This window comes from Chanodichthys erythropterus, chromosome 3 (assembly GCF_024489055.1).
Source record: "Chanodichthys erythropterus isolate Z2021 chromosome 3, ASM2448905v1, whole genome shotgun sequence".
Classification (NCBI taxonomy): domain Eukaryota; kingdom Metazoa; phylum Chordata; class Actinopteri; order Cypriniformes; family Xenocyprididae; genus Chanodichthys; species Chanodichthys erythropterus.
In genome coordinates this window covers 9,803,418-9,823,008 of record NC_090223.1, presented here as the reverse complement: position 1 = coordinate 9,823,008, position 19,591 = coordinate 9,803,418, and the positions used below count along the sequence as shown (strand labels likewise).

The following is a 19,591-nucleotide window of genomic DNA, read 5'->3' as shown; positions in this document are numbered from 1 at the left end:
TGTCCTTAAACATATTTCTTTATTTAAATGTATTTGTGTTGATTGAATCTATAGGCAAGAGCTATTCTGTAAGATTGTTTTTGTAAGATTTTAAATCTCAGCTTAATTGATTTTAATTAATAAAACAACAATAAACTGCAAAACATGTTATTATTCATAAATAAAAGTGTCCTCACCGTAGACAGTAACACTGAAATTCAAATTTGTGGTGTCAGTTTTGTGGTTGATCTCTAGTTTATAAAGTCCAGAGTGTTTAGTTTTCATGTTTGTGATTGTCAGAGATCCAGTCAGATCCACCTGCAGTCTGTCTTCGAACATTTCAGGGACAATGGGATATGAAATGTCATTTTCCTCGATTTGAGCAATGACTGATCGTGAATCTCCAAACCTCCACATCATCTGAATAATTCCCGGTATTTTAGTAAGATCAGGGCTTAGAGTAACAGATTCTCCCTCCATCACTGACACGGTCTTCACTTCATCTGTTCCAACACCAAACACTCCTGCAGAACAAACACAAACAGTTTCTCAGAGATTAAACTCATATAACACTGCTGCTCATGTTACTGAACAGAGTTCAACAGAAATCAATCTTGACCTCATAAACACATTTTGACTGTTACGTCCCAGGATGTACATTGTTTATTGTTGTCAATTTTGTGAATGTGTGTATGTGACACTGTCTCCCTGATACCCAACAGCATTCAGGGAAGTTTAGTTTTCCTTTCTCCTTGGCTGTGTCCAGAACCGCCCTCTATACACTTAAATAGGGCACTATTTGAAGGGACAGCCATTTTTAGTGATGTCCGAAACCATAGTTCATATTACTGAGTCCACTCATTCAATCTTACAATGCATCGCAATAAAGAGTGTACAACCGACTCAACGGCTAGAGAACAGGCTTGTTCGAGATGCATTTGTGCTGCGCAGGACTGATCAGCGTATGGCATCAAAGTACCGCAAAAGCAATTCAAAAGCATAAGAAGCCGTATGTTCTCTAATCGCTCTTGCGGTACTTTGATGTCATATGCTGATCGGTCTGCGCAGCGCCGATGCATCTTGAACAAGCCCCCATCCCTATTCACTATTCCCTACATTAGTCCACTTATAGTCTAGCTACTTGGAGTGAATGAGTGCGCTTGGAGTGAATGAGTGCGCTTGGAGTGAATGAGTGCGCCGGATGTGATGCTGTTTTGTCTTTGCGTTTTGCTTGTTGGTTTAAATAAAATACTTATAAATAAAATACTAATAAAAAAACTACAACACTCACATATAAAACGTAAAAAAAAATAAAAATAAAAGCCTTGTGTTATCCATTGCTGCACAAGAATGAGGTAAGCAATGTGTTTTACATCATCTGACACATGCACGCGTTAAGACGGCAAAGTCTGCGAAAAAAGCCAGCAAACTCGGGTTTGATTTGGGTATGCTATACAGCTGTCTGTGTAATAACTACAATAATGTTTAAATATCATATTTTCTAGCTAGTTTACTTTTTTATAATACTTTAACCTAAAATGAATAATTAAAAACAAGTTTAAATGGGTAAATCTTCCTGACATAGCCTACTCGTTAAAACACACTAGATATGCTTACTCTATGCATTTTTAGCACTTTTTATGTGAAATCATATTTATTCTGTCCATCAAAGGTGTACTTTCACTTTAATTGAGCGTTAGCTGTGCAGGAAAAATAGATCCAGCGCCGAAACGATCACGGCACTGCTGCTTCTGCTCCTGCTACGTGCTGTTGTGCAGCTTCTGTGTGCGGTGTGAATGTTTATAAATTTATGGGCTCTGTTAACATGGGCGCCGAAAAAAATATGCGCTGCTTATGCTCTGCTGACTCATGTGGAGTGAAACCATGGTGTATTGTGGGTATTCTCCAGCCGTTGAGCATGCACCGGTTGTACACTTGTTACTGTGGTGCATTGTGGGATTGAATGAGCACTCGACAACGTTCACGATGGTTCGCTAAAATAGTGCTCTATTTAAGGGTATAGGGAGCAATGATGGCGCACACAGATGAATCATCCATCCACTTCACAGTGGCTACAGTGTATCATACAGGTATAAATTCATTTTAACTTTCTTATTAAATTGTTTAATTAAGGTTTACACATGCTAGTTTCATGTCAGAGCTCAAGATAATTTTTTCATTACTACTGCTAGTTTGCAAATTTTTAAAGGGGTGGTTCAATGCGATTTCACTGTTTTAACTTTAGTTAGTGTGTAATGTTGCTGCTTGAGCATAAACAGTATCTGCAAAGTTACAGGGCTGAAAGTTCAATGCAAACGGAGATATTGTCTTTTAAAGTTTAATGACTACAAACACAACCGGTTTTGGACTACAACGGGTTGGTGACATCATAAACCCTCAAACACGCCCCTGGGAACAGTGGGCGAGGCCATGTGGTGCAGCATGTGGAAGCGAAAGAGTTGTGTACACCGGACACGAGCAACGCGGCGCGACTCGTCAAAAGATAATAACACCCATTATACTCTGTGATATTTTCTACACTGGATGCGGCGCTGAAGAAGCTTCCAGAATCTACACGAGTTCAATGCTGGATGGCTATTACTAAATGCACAAAGGCTTTTACTGAAAGATGAAGCAGTTCCCACTTTAAACAGAAGCTGCTGTTTATTGGCTTCAAACGGCGTATCTCGGAGGGAGCGGCTTCATTGAAGCAGGAAGTCAAACGAGTCGTTCATATGACAGTGGAAACAGAGGTGTAGAATATATGAAAAATACAGCGTTTTCAAAAAAACGAAGCATTAAGACATGTTAAACTGTGCCCTAAGAACACAGTAAAGCCTAGAAAAAAACCACCGAACCACCCCTTTAAATGATTATTAAACAGCCAGCCCTCCCGGTGCACAGAGTGTCCGAATTCACTCACTCGTTTTCATTCACTTCTTCGAGTGGACTATGTTAGTGGACTAATGTAGGGAATAGTGAATGAGGGTATGGGGGGGCGATTTTGGACACAGCTCCTGTTCCTCTTGCAGGAGCCTAATTAATGCCACCTGTTCCTCGTTAGAGTTGTGGAGAGGAACTTGCATTTACACAAAGGGAACTGTCTGTTCACCAGAGAGAGCATGGCTTGTCTGCCCTCCCAGAACTAATGTTGTTTCTGCTGTAGTGAAAGCTTCTTTAAGAAAGCATGTTATATCTGTGTAGTAGTGCTGGGCGGTATACCGGTTCATACGGTATAGCGGTTTCAATATCGAGAACGATATGAATTTTTCAAAAACTGCCATAGCGGTGCGTAGCTGAAACAGCTGCTGTATCTATCAATGGCCATGAAGCGCAATGTAGAGCATATAGACCTTATTTACCAGAGAAACAATCACGCCGCCATCTTTATGAAATTGTCTTTGAACTTCCGTTTTGCGGTAGCTCTGTACATTTCTATGGCATCGCTGTCAAAGAATAATTAGTTGGTTAAGTGGATTTACTTGTTGTAGAGTTAATGAAAGTTATCATGAGCATTGTTATGTTTAAAGCAGATGTCTTAACAAATGTCAGTAAATCGGGAAGATTTTAAAACGAGCAGTTCATTCATAAACTTAATATCGCTGTGGAAATACCAACCGGAAGTCAAAAGACAACGAGCGCAATGCTGAAAAGGGGCGGGGCTACATAAGGTCTATAGAGAGTGGACTGCATACCCTTCTTACACTTATGGAAACAGCTTTATTACACAACAATAAATGACTCACAAAACTAACTTTAATACTGCAAATACCATGCAGAGTCAATGATTTCTACGATGCAGAAAGATGAAATCACAGAATCCAGTCACTAATAGAACTTCCTGTATAAAGTGGAACGTCACAGAATTTAGCAATTTTTGGATGAAAGTAGGGCTGTACAATGAATCAGATATTGATACAGACTAGTGTCTGTGAATATTAAAGCTAAAAATGACTGCTATTGAAATCTGAAGTCTGTATGAATGAGCTCCACATTTTCGTCTACTACACACACTGACGCACGTGTGACGGTCGCGATGATTTCAGTGTCTGCTGTATCACTCACTATACATTAACTTCATCTGCAGAGCTGCTCTTAGAGTCACTTTATGAACATTTCACTGTTTAATTTGATAAAACTATCGAAATTTGTCTCATCATATACACAGGAAGTCAAACGTCTTCACAATCCTGTCAAAATAAAAGTTCGGTATGACTTGATATAACAGAAATATACTATTGTGCAATCGAGTGTACTTCGATTAATAGAGATAATAGCCTAATAATAACACCGTTTATTAAAACACAAACTAAAAGGTTTTCATTGAATTGATAGATATTGCACAGTAAAAATGTAGCCTACTTAATATTATTAATTTAATTAATTTGATTACGTTTTAAACTAAATTGTTAGCTTTATAAACTGATTTGATTACATGTTTAAAAACATTTTTATTTGTCCTTACAATTTTTATATAATATGTTCCCTATACTCCTGACAGTAACATAAAATAAAATAAAAAAAACGTGACATACCATACCACCGCCAGAATCTTAAAAAAAAAAAAAAAAAAAACATCATACAGATTTTTGGTCATACTGCCTAGCACTATGCTGTTATTTTGTTATGATATAACAGCTGATAATACAACTTTGGCACATTTGTCAGCTAAACGTTCATTCAGTGTTTCCCATTAATGACCCGGTGCCACCGTTTCGTAATGAACCGAAAATTTAAAACATGTAAATGGTCTCTAACATTGTATTTTGCCAACGAACTAAAATCGTGATATGGCTTTGTGCCTTTATAAAACAGCAAAATACAGTGATTAAGTATATATACAGTCTGTCTGCGCTGCAAGTGCGCACATTTGCTCACGCGATCAGCTGGCGATCTGGTGATCAAAATAAACGCTCAAGTGTTTAGGCCTATCTTAGAAATTAGTACAAAAGTCTTATAATTTCTAATAAAAAGTGTAATTTATTTAGAGAGCATTTCTTTTTTCTTTCTTTTTTTTTTTTTTTTTTTTTTACAATATATGGATATTAGTCATATGAATAATTATATAGGCCTAAAACATTATTATATTATTATTTCATTGTAATAATTGTTTGGCATCCTAAAACACCTAAAACGATGTAGACACTATATCACAACTAAAAAGATGATACTACAGACTAAAAAGAACTAAACCCTCTTTCATGTTGAGGTACAATGCTGTTTCTTTGGTCAATTTGCACACTGTACATGGATTGAAGCTCTTAATTTTGAGCTTCCAAAGTGCCCCAGATTGATGCATTTAACCTTAAAATGTACTAAATTTGCTCCCCCGGACCCCCTAGAGGAGGTATACCTAACAAACTTTTACAAATTAAAGTGCCAAATCATGTACATTTTATGAACTTTACTATAAAAAAAAGCTTCTTTCATGACAGTAAAGCTGTTAACAGAAAATTAAAATGTCATTGGAAAAATATAGATTTGGGCTAAGCCCTGAGTGTTAACAATGTCTGGCTCTGCCCCGGAAACGTCGTCTCATTATTTATCCTTACTTATTTGAGTTCTCTCTATTGTTTTGCCTTATTCTTAGGGCTGGGCGATATATCGCATGCGATTCTCACGCACATTTCGTCAGTAAAGCCGGTTCCCTGATTACCGCTAAATCGCCATCACCTGCTTTCAAATGGAGCGCCATTTCATAGACAGAACCACTGACAAGCTATGCAATATCGCGTTCATATCGCAGATGAATCGCCTTCGATAATGAACGCGATATTGCGTGGCTTCTCAGTGAACTACGGCTCTGTCTATGAAATGCCGCTCCATTTGAAAGCAGGTGATGGCGATTTAGCGGTAATCAGGGAACCGGCTTTACTGACGAAATGCGCGTGACAATCGCATGCGATATATCGCCCAGCCCTACTTATTCTTAATTGTTATAAGAGACTTTACTTTGAATAAAACCTTAAAGAGTTAATCTTTGTTTGTGTGAGTGCTGGGAGTGCCAACAAAACCAACTCTCTCTCATCTTTGGCCCTGTTTTTCAAAGGGATATGTTTTCATTAATCTTTATTTCTATATGTTACTCTCCCGTCACCCTAGACAAAATGGGGATGTAACATGACTTATTACAAGGCCTCTATGATGCTCATTTATGGGTTCATAATTTTGTTTATTGGGTCTGCAAAATTGGTTTACATGATTTAATGTTCAAGAAACTTTTACTATAATTTACATTGTTGCAGCACCAGTTTTCACTCTCTGTCCGAACGCTCTATTTAATAGAATCCTCCAGAACAATACAACTGTGTAATTCCCTAACAAATGTTAAGATTGGGAGGTAATGCACTCTCAATGTTACATAATACAACACCAAAAAGGTAATACCCCAGGTGACAAAATTACAGAACTAGTCTGTCATACATACACATGAAATGAATGGACAAAAATAACTCAGAGTACCAGAATATCACTTTGAATATCCACAGTTCTTAAGTGCACTGAATAATATGCTATGAACAAATATTAAATGCTGTGGGTCAGCAACAGGTATGGCACACATGTCCTGAAAACAAGTGAAGCCAAATCGTTTCGATTGTCCCCTGGTGGGTGGCTGAAGTATAGGTCATAAACCCCAACATTTCCATGTAAACAAATGCGACATGAGCCAAATGAAACAATCAAATTACACAGTTTGGTTTTAGTTAGCTATCTGAGAATGCTTTGACACACTAACACAGTGCATGATGCCTACAGGAACATCTGCCAATTCCCCAACTGTGTAAAAACATCTGATCTGAGTTAAGCTGACTTTCAACACCAAAGCTTGTAGTACATCAATATTTGTCAGACTGACTAACTGCAATATATATATATATATATTATATATTATATATATATATATTAATATTCTTCATCTGTTTGTCTGTATTGATTTGACCAGTGCTGTATAGCTGTGTTTTACAGAGTGTTCATTGTCAAACTACACAATTATTTCAATTTGAATTTGAATGTCTAAAAAAATGCTATTATTTTATATGGGAAAAAAAAAAAAAATATTGACAAAATATTTTAGTTTGTCATGCATATTTTTTTTTAATTAAGTCAGATTATTTTCTTTAGCTGTCATATGGTCATGTAACAATGTGCCCCACCTATGTCACATTCTTTCGGGGTAAATAAAGAGAAAAGTATTCATTGTATTAATGAAACAAAGCCACATATTTGTACCAGACGTGCGAAATTAATGTGGAACAAAAGAAATTCCTTGAAACCTAGATTTACACAGAAAGTACAGTCTCGCTTACTGTATACTGAGAAAGTCAAAAGCGTTAGGTTGTGCCCCGCTCTCCCTTACTACATCCTTTGGAACGTCAAAAAACCCTTTTGGCGGATTACAGTATTTTTGTTAAATATTTGTGCACTGTATACGGTAATGGAGGTATTGGCAAAATTTCACCTGCACTATATCAGTCTGGTCACTAGGAACGTACAGCCTTTGAACATGAAAAAAATATTTGAGTACTGTATATAGGCCTACGGTAAGGGAGATATTGGCAAAATCTCACCTGTAGTAACCCAGTCTTGTGTCTAGGAATGTATTACAACCTTTGGAACATGAAAACAAAACCATTTCAGTAAATTGCTGTACTTTTTTTTCTTTTTCTAAAAATATGTGTGTACTGTACGTACATTAGGGGAGGTCTAAAGCAAGATACTGGCAAAATATAATGAATCAGTTTGCCCACACTAGGCATTTACTATTGCCCTGTAAACATTAATTTGAAAGAAATATTTGACTTAATTTCACAGTGAGGGGAATTTGCAGACTGTCCCTAAAGCAGCCTAGGTGAACATGCAGCGAATACAAAGAATACACACTAACAAGAAGCGACACTCAATAGAACGTTCCATTGAAACACCGGCGCCCAGCAGCGGTCCTGTGTTTCCGCCATTTTGGGGTGAAAGCGAGTCGCCAGTCCATAAGTTTCTATGGCAACATCAGCTGTTTTGATAAAACATATGTATATTAAAGCTGAAATCCAACCTGAATGATAACACAGAATAAAATACTATTACTAGTGATCATCAAATCCTTTTAACAGTTTATTTTACACACTTTGTGTTTAAATCTTCCAATTTTTTCACAAAACCTTTGCTCTCTAGAAACCCAGTCAGTTTGGGTTAAAATTCTTTAAAAGGTTTATAAACACTGACTTATTACCAACATATGAAATTAAATTAAGGACATGCATCAGAAAAATTGGAATGTTGGACAATAAATATATGAATATAACAGCTTGATTTTGCAGTGTTGACTAATGTCTGTTAAAGCAAAAGTGTCCAAAGTGAATTATGGGATAACGGACACAGCAATGCATCATGGGTTATAAGATCATTATGTTTGTAGCGTGATCCATTAAAACGTACAATATAACCTATTTCAATTCAGACCTAGATATTATTATTATTACTCCACTGAAATAGATTGTAAGATGTGCGTAAGATGTGAAGGATTCTATGGTCCAGTTAGTATTTTCAGCCCATAATGGCAGCCGCGCTACTGGAGGCTGTTACCCAAAAAGTATCAAAGGATTCTTTCACACCTGCCTCATTTAGTTCAGTTGAATCATACCAGAGTTCGTTTTCCCCTTTGGTGCGGTTCGTTTGGGTAGGTGTGAAAGCAGCAATCGCACTCTGTGTGCACCAAAAGTGGACCATGGGCGGTATACCGGTTCATACCGATTACCGGTATTTATTTTTGTTATGATATGAATTTTGATGATACCGCAATACCGGTATGTGTCACTTAACCAGCGTTCGTAACACGGTGCAGCCCGTCACTCTTTGAGAGCGTCCCGTTTCACTGTTGCACAGTAGTGAGAGCACAGCTGAGATTGCATCACAGCCTATGGCTGCGTCCGAAAACCTAGGTAGCTGTCTTGCTGCCTCGCTGTCTTATAAGAGAATGACTTGTACAGCAGCGTTTGTTCATGAAGGCACCTCACGAAACTGATTTCAGACAGACTTCTGAGGCAGTGTAACAGTTTAATGATCTACAGCAATATAGCGCGAGCTTTGGTGAAAACTAAACAAATATTTAATTACTACAGTAGTAATTTCTCGATAGAAATCGTAGATTTGTACACAAACTGAGCAGCAAATGCAACTTTCGGATGCCATCTTTATTTTTCTAGCTTTACTGTTACAGAATGGAAAGCACAGGATTGTGGGATATCAAAGGCAGCTAAGGATACATCTATGCTTTTTCCAGTGTTCGGATGCAGCCTATGGTAGGTCCAAAATCACCCCCTAAATCCTCATTCACTAGTCCCTACGTAATCCACATTGTTCACTTAAAAAAAGTGAATGAAAACAAGCGAGTGAATTCGGACAGTACACTCATTATTGCGGTGCAATGTGAGATTGAATGAGTGCACACAATAACGTCCACTATGGTTTCGGATAGGGCTGTGTATTGCCAAGAATCTGGCGATACGACACGTATCACAATACAGGGGTTACAATACGATATATTGTGATATATTGCGATACTGTAAGAAAGGATATACACTGCAATATTTGTTTGTTTTTGTTTTTTTTTAGAAAAAAGATGCAATTTTAGAAAAAACATAAAGAACACACCACCATATGCATAAACCTTACAAACTACTTTATTTTATTTAACCATTACAGTATAATTTGTATTTATATCACTAATCACTATTTTGTGCAATCGAAGAGAATGTAGGAACTGTGGACGAACCAGACAAATGAATCATTCAGATGATTCTTTCAAAACATAATTCTAATTCAGAATTGAGGTTCCGGCTCCGGCCCGTCTGCAGATAAAGCCAGGCTGATTACTTTTACGACACATGCTTCCTGATAGCAGAAGCGACATACCAAAGGGTCACCCAAGAAGACAGAGAGACAATCCAGACCCTTTTGTTTCCTTACTTCACAGGAAAGCCAAAGAGACTGTTGAACAAATAAATCTGCTTCAAAATTGTTCCAACAATTTTAACGGACTTATCAAACATCTTTTAACTACATACATTTTGCATTATGTGTCCACAAGTACTACCTGTAAACAGTTAGGCTTTAGAACATTCACAATCCATGTAAATGTGTTAACTCTTGACTGAATGACTGAAAGTATGCCTTATTTGGACTTAATTTGATTCTTTCCCCCTTTCCTATATCCTGACTTGAATGAAATCTGTTTAAAATGTATTGTATTCCATTTAATAGAAATTATGTTAAAATGGCACTCTCTGCTGAAGCAGAAACAGGATGTAACACTTATGTTTTATTGGGGGCAGAGGAAGGCCCTCTTGAAACAGGACAATGTCTGATTGGCCAGGACTCCTCAGAGGGGTGACAAACAACTAAGTTTAAATGATCATATTGCAAGATAGTGAACGAGAGAAGTTGGTTAGTAAACGAACGGGGAGTTGGTTCTGTTCTGGGAAAAGAAGCCAAGACAAGTACCAAGAACAATGGAGTGACAAGAAGAACAGACAAACAGCTCATTCAAGCCATCCAACCTTCACTCACTTTTCTTTTCTTTACTTAATTTTCCTTTACCGCTGAAAGTCTCGTGTCCTAAGTTTCGCCGCAAAGTTCAACCAACGAATTTTGCCGCTTCAACTCCAGCGACAAAGAGACTTCCTTCATTGTTCCACACGGACCTGATCTGGACCAATCATCGACTTGGGAAACCCCTCTCTGCACGACGAGGGAAATTCACCTTTAAGTCAACGCAAGCAAGTACCTCCAGATGAAAACTGAACTGGTGCATTTAAATGAATGATTCATGGTTCGTTCAGGTCAGATCTTCTGAAAAGCATAACTTTGCTAGGAATTCATCATATCACACTCTTTCTCTCTCCAAAACTCTTTCTCTCTCATTTCCTTCTTACTGCAACGCGTATGAATGTGTGTGTGTGTGTGTGTGTGTGTGTGTGTGTATGTGCGTGCCTTTGTGTTAGATTAGTTTGTGTTAGAATAAATAAAATCTCTTGTAGATTTTAAAAGGAAAGTGTCTTGTATTATGTGCTTTATGATTTAATGTCTTAAACTGTCAATTTCAAGTTACCATGCTCTAATCAGTGTTTTCACGATTGTTGGATATTTATATCCGTTACAAGAGCTTATTACGGCTCGAGCAAATGAACGCTGGACGAATCAGTTGCTCGGTCGTAATCTAAACAACTCTTTATTCATTTGAGCTAATTTTACTTCCTAGGGTGTTTTCCCTACAAGAAAATAGTAAAGTGACTGCAGCATTCTTTAGGTGCTTTAAAGTTTCACAGTATAACAGCTTTTAATTTCTAAACTATTTAACAACTAGTGCATAGTCCATTTCATGACTGAATGTCTGTTTTATATTTAATACTGTAAAGCTGCTTGCTTTAAAGCAGTCTAATGTATAAAGTGCTATTTAAATAAATGTGCCTTCACTGAAGTGCTGAACAGAGCTGATGCAAACATATCCACATCACTATGATCAGATGCTTTCTTTATGCTGTCAATTTTTTTTTTGTTTTGTGTTTATTTTGTTACTGAGAGGAAAACGTGCAGTACACAACATTACTACATATTCTATCTAAATGCCTCTCTCAGCAGCGTGCATCGCATACCCCCTTTCTGTGCTGCTCTCTAGCCCGTGGAAAGACAAACCGGTTCTTAGAAGGCTCTTCAGTTGAACTAACTCCGAACTGGCACTAGCACTAGCTCTGAACCAGCACCCGGTAGCTAGCACTACAGCTCCAAACACAAACACACCAGGCTTGTTTGAGATGCATCGGCTTACCGCAGAGCGATCGGCGCATTACATCAAAGCACCACAAGAACAATCCAAAAGCACAAGGAGTCGTATGCTCTACACCCGTGGACCCGCGGTACTCCGATGTCACCCGCCGAATCGGTCCGCGCTGCTCCAATGCATCTCGAAGAAGCCTTCCATTAACAATCGCGGATGTTTCACTACTGTTGATGCTGATGGCTTTGCGAACCTACATCCATTTGTATATAGACGGAGATTTCGATCGAGCTGCTATTAGCTTGGTTAGCTGCTATTTCAAAAATGGCTGTCTCAAGTTTCTTGTTGGTCACTGTAACTGTGTGTTCACACCGCCAGCGGCGAGAGCGTCAAAGTGACGCTAGTCATTCATTTTCAATGAGAGCGGCGTGGCGCGTCTTGGACGGTGAGAGCGTCGAGGAGAGTTGAAATCAGGTTAACTTTATGGTAATGAGCTATGACGCGGTTCGGCGGCAACCAATTGGAATGTAGAGGTCCTCGCTTGAGAGGCTTCCGATAGGTTGACGCGACTTGTCATTTACTTTGACCCTCCCGTCGGCGGCGGTTTGAACGAACAGTACAGCGTTGTTGGCAGGGCGGCCAAGGCGACTGTTGGCGCTCTCGCCGGCGGCGGTGTGAACGCATGGTAACCTCGTCCCCAGCCCCTGACGCAAGCGGTTCTTACTTCTAGCCCAGCAGTGTTTTGGTGCTACTTACAAACCACTTTTCCTGGTTCGGAGCTGGTGCTTTGTGTGTCGAAAGACAAAGAACTGATTTGAAACTAGGTTCTGGCTCCGAACCAGCACTCAAACTGCCTTGGTGGAAAAGGGGTATCAGATTAAATTTTAACATTTCATATTTTGCAAACAACTGACTCTTGTCAATCTCCTTAGTGGGTTCTTTAGGCTACGTTCACACGAAGCCGGAGCTTACCTTAAACCGATCTTTTTTTTCCCTTGTCTCAAAAACTACTGAAACGACTCAAAATGATGTAGTATACATGCCAGACCATTATGTGTTGCTGTAATTCTGCCGCAGAAATGCACTTAAAGCAGTGAAGAAGACTTGGAGCATGCGCATAAACCTTTGCGCGCTGAATACAAACTTTAGCAAAGCTTAGAAATAACACTTTATTTTGGCTCAGTAGCTTCTGCAGCATGAACACAAGCATCTAGAGTCTGCTATTGCTGTTGTTGGTGCCGTTTTGTGCTGTTAGTGGCGTCTGACTAGGGTCGACAGGTGGGTGAAGACATCATCATTCCGTGTGGACGAAACGCCTATCCGATACAAAATTTGTGCGGATTCACAAAAACGCATCTCTTGGTTAAAGCTAAAATGAGTTCACACTTCAGCTCTGTATGTCGCGGGAGCGGAATAAGTCTATCATCTTGTGAGCTGGGTTTGCTAATGCCAACGCTATTGATGCACCTCACGCTTCTCCGGCTCCGCGTCAGTTTACGTTCTGAGATAACACTGACATCTAGCGGTTGGGTTTAATTAGGGCTGGGCGATATATCGCATGTGATTGTCACGTGCATTTCGTCAGTAAAGCCGGTTCCCTGATTACCGCTAAATCGCCATCACCTGCTTTCAAATGGAGTGGCATTTAATAGACAGAACCGTAGTTCACTGACAAGCTACGCAAAATCGTGTTCAGTATCGCAGATGAATCGCCTTCGATAATGAACTCGATATTGCGTGGCTTGTCAGTGATCTACGGCTCTGTCTATGAAATGCCGCTCCATTTGAAAGCAGGTGATGGTGATTTAGCGGTAATCAGGGAACCGGCTTTACTGACAAAATGCGCGTGACAATCGCATGCGATATATAACCCAGCCCTAGGTTTAATACAGTCTGTGGTTTAAACCGAACAAAGCCACGAACCTGGGATGTAAATAAATAAATAAATATCGATACAGCGTTTTTGAGAATCGATACAGTATCGCCAAACATAATATCGTGATATTCACGTATATCAATATTTTCTTACACCCCTAGTTTCGGACACCACTACAAATGGCTGTCCTCTCAAATAATGCTCTATTTGAGGTTATAGGGGCGATTTCAGATTCAGCCCTTGATTACAGCGAAGAATTCAAACTACACACGGCGTGCGAGATTCTCCACATGGATCGTTTTATATAGACCGGAGCGAGTGCGTTTAAGTTTTTATGGACCTATTTCATATACTCTAGTTCTCTAAACATGAACCAGCAGCGTGTATGCGTACATATTTCATCACGTCTTCTTCAAATGAAATGTAGGCTAACGTTATGCAAAGGACACTGAACTGTACGTCTGATCACGACCGCGATGACACAATGGGTTATTCTGCTACACACAAGATGATTTAAGTTAATAAATAGACTGACAATTCAATGGAGAATGGGCAAAAAAGTAACTGCTTTATTCTTTCTGTGTTAAACTTACGTGTGTAATTTGTTCAGAGACTGTAGTGCTCTTAAATGTACTGAAAATATCCTTAGTTTAAATGTTCTTTCGCGTTTCTCCCTTGTTTTGGCAGTTTTGGTCGATTTTTAAAATGCTTAAGGTGCCCTCAACTCTTTTTTTTTTTTTTTGGTTCATTTGGTTCGTTGGTCCCTTAACTGGGTCGGATTGCTTTCACATCTCAAGCGAACCGCTCCAGAGTTCATTTGAAAGTGCACCACCTCTTCAAGCAGGTCTCGGTACGCTTGTTTGGTCCGCTTTTGGTGCACACCCGAGTGTGATTGCTGCTTTCACATCCAAATGAACCACACTAAAGGGGGAAACAAACTCTGGTATGATTCAACCGAACTAAATGAGGCAGGTGTGAAAGCACCCTAACTCTAGTGTGGAATTTTTCTGCAATATTCACTCATCATGACAGTAAAACAGAGCATTCTAGTCAATCTACTGCAGTATTTCCTCTCTCAATCAGTAGAAAATGTGGTTAACGCCCAGGCATGCATAGGGGAATAAAAAAATACTGTCATATACCGTGAAACCGATATAATTTTGAAAAATACTGTGATATAAATTTTTGGTCATACCACCTAGCACTAAGTTCGTCTACTAGACAGCGCTGGGAAACCAGAGACAGAGAGAGAGAGAAAGAGCGCACGTTTGAATTTGCCGCACCATTAATATGAATGTAGTATAATTTAACAGTGGGAAAGATGGCTACATTTATAAAGTATTTGGGTTATTCTGCAGAAACGTCCACTTTTGGTATGACAAAATGTCTTAAAATTTATTTTTTTAACATTTAAACTTAGACCACATTATTATATTACACTTTGACTTTATGAATACACAAATGACAGCTTAATGATTTTTTTTTTTCTTTGTGTGCATTTATTTAAAGCCTTGCTTCTCTGGCATTTTTAAACTTGTTTATGAAATATTATTTCTCCATTTTTTCCAGCACATGCAGTCAGAGTTACAGAATAATAATGATAATGCAAAAAATAAGGAGATTTTTTTTTTTGTTTTGTTTTTTTTAATCAAGTTAGTTAAAAGTGTGATTGAATGGTGTTAATTCAAATGTGCAACCATGTATTTGCTATAACAATGAAAATATTTGAAAAACAGTTATAAACAAGTAATGATGCAATCCTTTACATCTTAATTCTTGAGTGTAGCAGAATTCAATGGATGTAAAATTATTATCATGTCAGACACATTTTATTTAATGTGACAGACAAAAAACAGTAACACCAGTGACACAATGAATCTCCAGTGACGTATACATAGGACCAAATATCCTTATTTTTTCAACTATAATTAAGTAGATTGGACTAAATTTGTACATTTGGTATACAATCAAAGACTATCATTGACACTTATAATTGACAATTTAGCCATTTCTGCCCAAAGGAGGATTAACAATGAGAATGAAAACTTAGAATCATGTAATCAAGTGCTATTTTATGCAAAAGAACTTAAAGAATAGCTCTGAATAAAGTTTATCTATAAACGGGTCACACCAGTGACAATTTTCATGAAAAAAGCATTTTACAAAATGGCTGCTGAAAGGTATCAATCCAAATGTTGTCAATCATGGTATATTCACTAAATCAAGTATTTTAATCCATTTGTATTCTAGTTTTTTTTTTTTTTAATTCCCTAACAATAAAGTAGGTCACACCAGTGGCTTCAACTAAAAGCTTCATATGAAATTATGATTTTCATATTAAAATTTCTGATAACTGAAAAGAGATAGTGGACTTTCCATTGGCCTTTCTTCATTGATCTTCAGGAAATAGGAAGAAGGAAGTCAAGTGATGTCATCAGTGTGATTGTTTATTTCAAAATAAGAGATTTTTGTTAAAGGTAACACCAGTGACAACACCAGAGGACCACTACATTCATTATATATTTTATAATATTTATTCGGCATTTGTTTTTTTATTACATTATATATTTGATACATTATTGTATCTGAAATGGTAGAAAACCCTGTTTCTGAGTTCAAACCTCTGTACATGACTGTGGGGACGAGCTCTTCTGTGGTGGTTGGAATTTTTATTATTTTTTTTTTTATTTTCTTTTGTGAACAGTAGTATAAAACAAAAAGCAACTGTGCAAATTTAAAACCCATCCCAACCCATCCCACCCCCTGGTAGACTTAAGGGTAGAAAATAAAAATAAAAAAAATACATAAAGTAAAATCCATAATAATAATAATAAAAATAAATTAAGTAATATTAATACATAAAATACAATAAAATAATATTTACAAAGATTTTAGAAAAGATGACACAATATTAAAAGATGAATGCTGTAAATTGACAGTTTTCACATTAGATCCATGTATGCGAGAAGCTGAGAGTTCCATCGAGATAATGTCCAACAAATATACCGCCCAGGTTCGTCTGTCCATTGTGTGAGGAGGATTCCAACGGTTGACTAGCAACTTTTTTGCTGCAGTGAGAGCAGCTAACAGTAAACATCTTTGTTGGACGAACAGGATTTTTATAATTAATTTAAAAACAAATATTGCCACATTGATGGCTCAAGAAGGATTAATTGTTCAAATAACATATTGTTTAATATTAAAATATTAAAAAAAAAAATTGCAATCCTGTTTTTCAAGTGTAATATGTCTGTAAAGTCTAGGGACAGAAAAGTGGACGTTTCTGTAGAATGACCCGTTTTGCGTGTGTCTCGACAGTTACAAATAAAGCCACAATAAGCTCATGGAGCTAACTTGTCAATCATTATTTTGAAAACTGACCAATAAGAGGACAGTTTTACTTAGCGAACCGAACCAAGAAGAAAATGCAACACTGTAACAAATTTAGTCCCTTTTTCAGAACAAAGCAAGCGATCCATAGGTGTAAAAAGTGACGCCTCTTGGGTTCTAAGCTCTTTGGCGAGTATCAAACTCGTGCCCCTGTCCCTTTAATCGTAGATGTGCCCATTTTGGTCGTGTCGCGGTTTGTTTATTTAAAGGTCCCGTTTTTCGTGTTTTTTTTGAAGCTTTGATTGTGTTTATAGTGTGCAATATAACATGTGTTCATGTTTTGCGTGTAAAAAAACACAGTATTTTTCACATAATTTACTTATCTGTATACCGCTGTTTCCACTGTCATAAAAACGGGCTGATGACTTCCTTGTTCTATGAAGTCCCTCCTTCAGAAATACGTAACGAGTTTTGATTGTGCCAGCGGTTCCTGTGTTGTGATTCGACAGCATCTTGCCCGGAAAGGTCACGCCTCTTACCATAACGTGGAGATGCACGCGCTCAGTGTTATTGTAAACATGTCTTTAATTTTACCCTATCAATTTGAGCCGGAATCAGACCCGGTGATTGGACTGCGGGATGAAAATAACAGCGTTTCGACGACATGGCGACAAACACACTCTACAAACACAACTCTTGTGTATTCCTGTGGGCGGAGGTTAGTCAAAAAACTGTTTTAGTGACGTCATTAAAGAAGGAAGTAGAGGGATGTAGTCCAAACTGGCCGTTCGATGTAGGCGACTTCTGTTAAATAAAATATCTCGCTTGGCATTGAACTTTGAGCTTTAAAATTTTACAGATTTTATTTATACTCTAACAACAACATTACACACTAACTAAAGTTTGAAACATGGGATCACGAACAACCCAGCAAACATGCCAGTGTGGGCCCACTGTGGGTAAGTGTGGGTTTTCTGTGGGACAGTGTGGGCAAGGGCAAACCCTTTGGGGCCCCATGTGGGTTAGCCCATGCAGGGCCCATAGCAGTTTTGCCCATTTGGGCCCCCATTAGGGTTTACTCTGAGCAACCCACTGTGGGTTTGCCCACAGAAAACCCACAGGGCCCCCCGTTGGGTTAACTCATGCAGGGCCCACAGAAGTTTTTCACTGTAGGGCCAACATGAGAGTTTACTGTGGGCAGCCCACCATGTTAACAGCACAGTTAAATCATTGTTAAAATCAGGGTTAATCAAACTATTTTTTAACGATTCAGTAAAATGTCATATATGTCATTACATTCAACAGCCCACACCATACTTAACTAAAACTGCACACAGTCAAGATGTCTTTGCCTGTTTGCTTAGCAGCTGTTCCCATGTTCCTTTAAAAATCTCATTGCAGTGTTCTGCTAGTATGTAATATTAAAAAGAACTGTTTGTAATGATTTCTTTCTTTCTTTTTATTTATTTATTTATTTTTTATATTGGATTTATTGTTCATTAAGTACATTTGCAAAACAACTTAAAATGTATAATGTGCTCATCCTCATAATTACTTAACATTTTCTTTAGGAAAATTGCATCCTATGTTTTGACTTTACTTAAAGCCATCAACAATGCATTTATAGAGGTTAGTAACTATTATCATTCACAATAAGTATTTATAAAAACACAACACAGGTATTAATAACAATATATTCACTTATTTGACAGAAATAAATCTGAATTACTAAAATGTCATTGTTATATAATAACATTATAGCGATGCAGGTTGCATCTTTATAAATTCATGGAATCAACTGATTAATTAATACTTATAAATCAGTGTAATGGATTATGAGCATGCGCACTGAAAAAGCAAATGCATGACTTATAAGTAATGATAAAAATAATATAAATGTAACTATAACTGTTCTTTGAATGCAGTATATGTCTTAATGAGTTTTTAAAATATATTTATAGAATACTTAACATAAATAAGTATAAATAGAGCTAAAATTCATTATAAGCATAGACTTCATAGAAAGTACACACACATAATAAATACATCACTGATGAATTTGATATTATATATTTCTGAAATGGCAAAAAAGAAAAAAAAAAAAAATATTATTAGCAGAGCCTTATTAGTAATACGGAAGATGGCGTCATCACGTGATTAATTCTAACCAATGAGACTGCTGGAGCTGCATCGCTAATGAGCTGTCATTCCGGATTCGACTGCACTGCCCAGTTCTGCTTCAAACAGGTAAGCTTTTTAAATTATAAGCTTTTTTAAATGGTAATTTCTGAGTTTTCTGTTACAATTAGTGTAACAGATGAAAATGCTAATGAATTTATTGACTAAAATTAAATTACACCAATTTTTAGTGTTTTAATCTGATTGTAACGTATTGCTGCCGTTTAAATGACTAACGGTTATAGACCATTTCAAGGAAGTAAATAAAAACAAACGCGCTGCAATGCTACTGCGCATGTCTGGTCCTTAAGCATTTCCGGTGGCGCCATTTTTAAATCACAAAGCTGTCAAAACAAAATGACTAGCGCATATTTTTTAAGTCTAGCTAAAACAGAACAGTTAAGATATTTACAAAAACTAAAAATAGATGATAACGTGGAATTACCGGACCCTTTAAATCA

General features: G+C 37.6%; 1 protein-coding gene across 2 annotated transcripts in view; it reads right to left on the bottom strand.

Annotated features, from left to right (window-relative positions):
• The window catches only part of LOC137017033 (uncharacterized), a 71,421-nt gene that overhangs the window by 43,632 nt on the left and 8,198 nt on the right, over positions 1-19,591 (bottom strand). For both annotated transcript variants that reach the window (XM_067380930.1, XM_067380929.1), the window contains exon 2: positions 177-503. In XM_067380930.1, the coding sequence (XP_067237031.1) occupies positions 177-503 (327 nt within the window). The remainder of the gene's footprint in view (positions 1-176; positions 504-19,591) is intronic.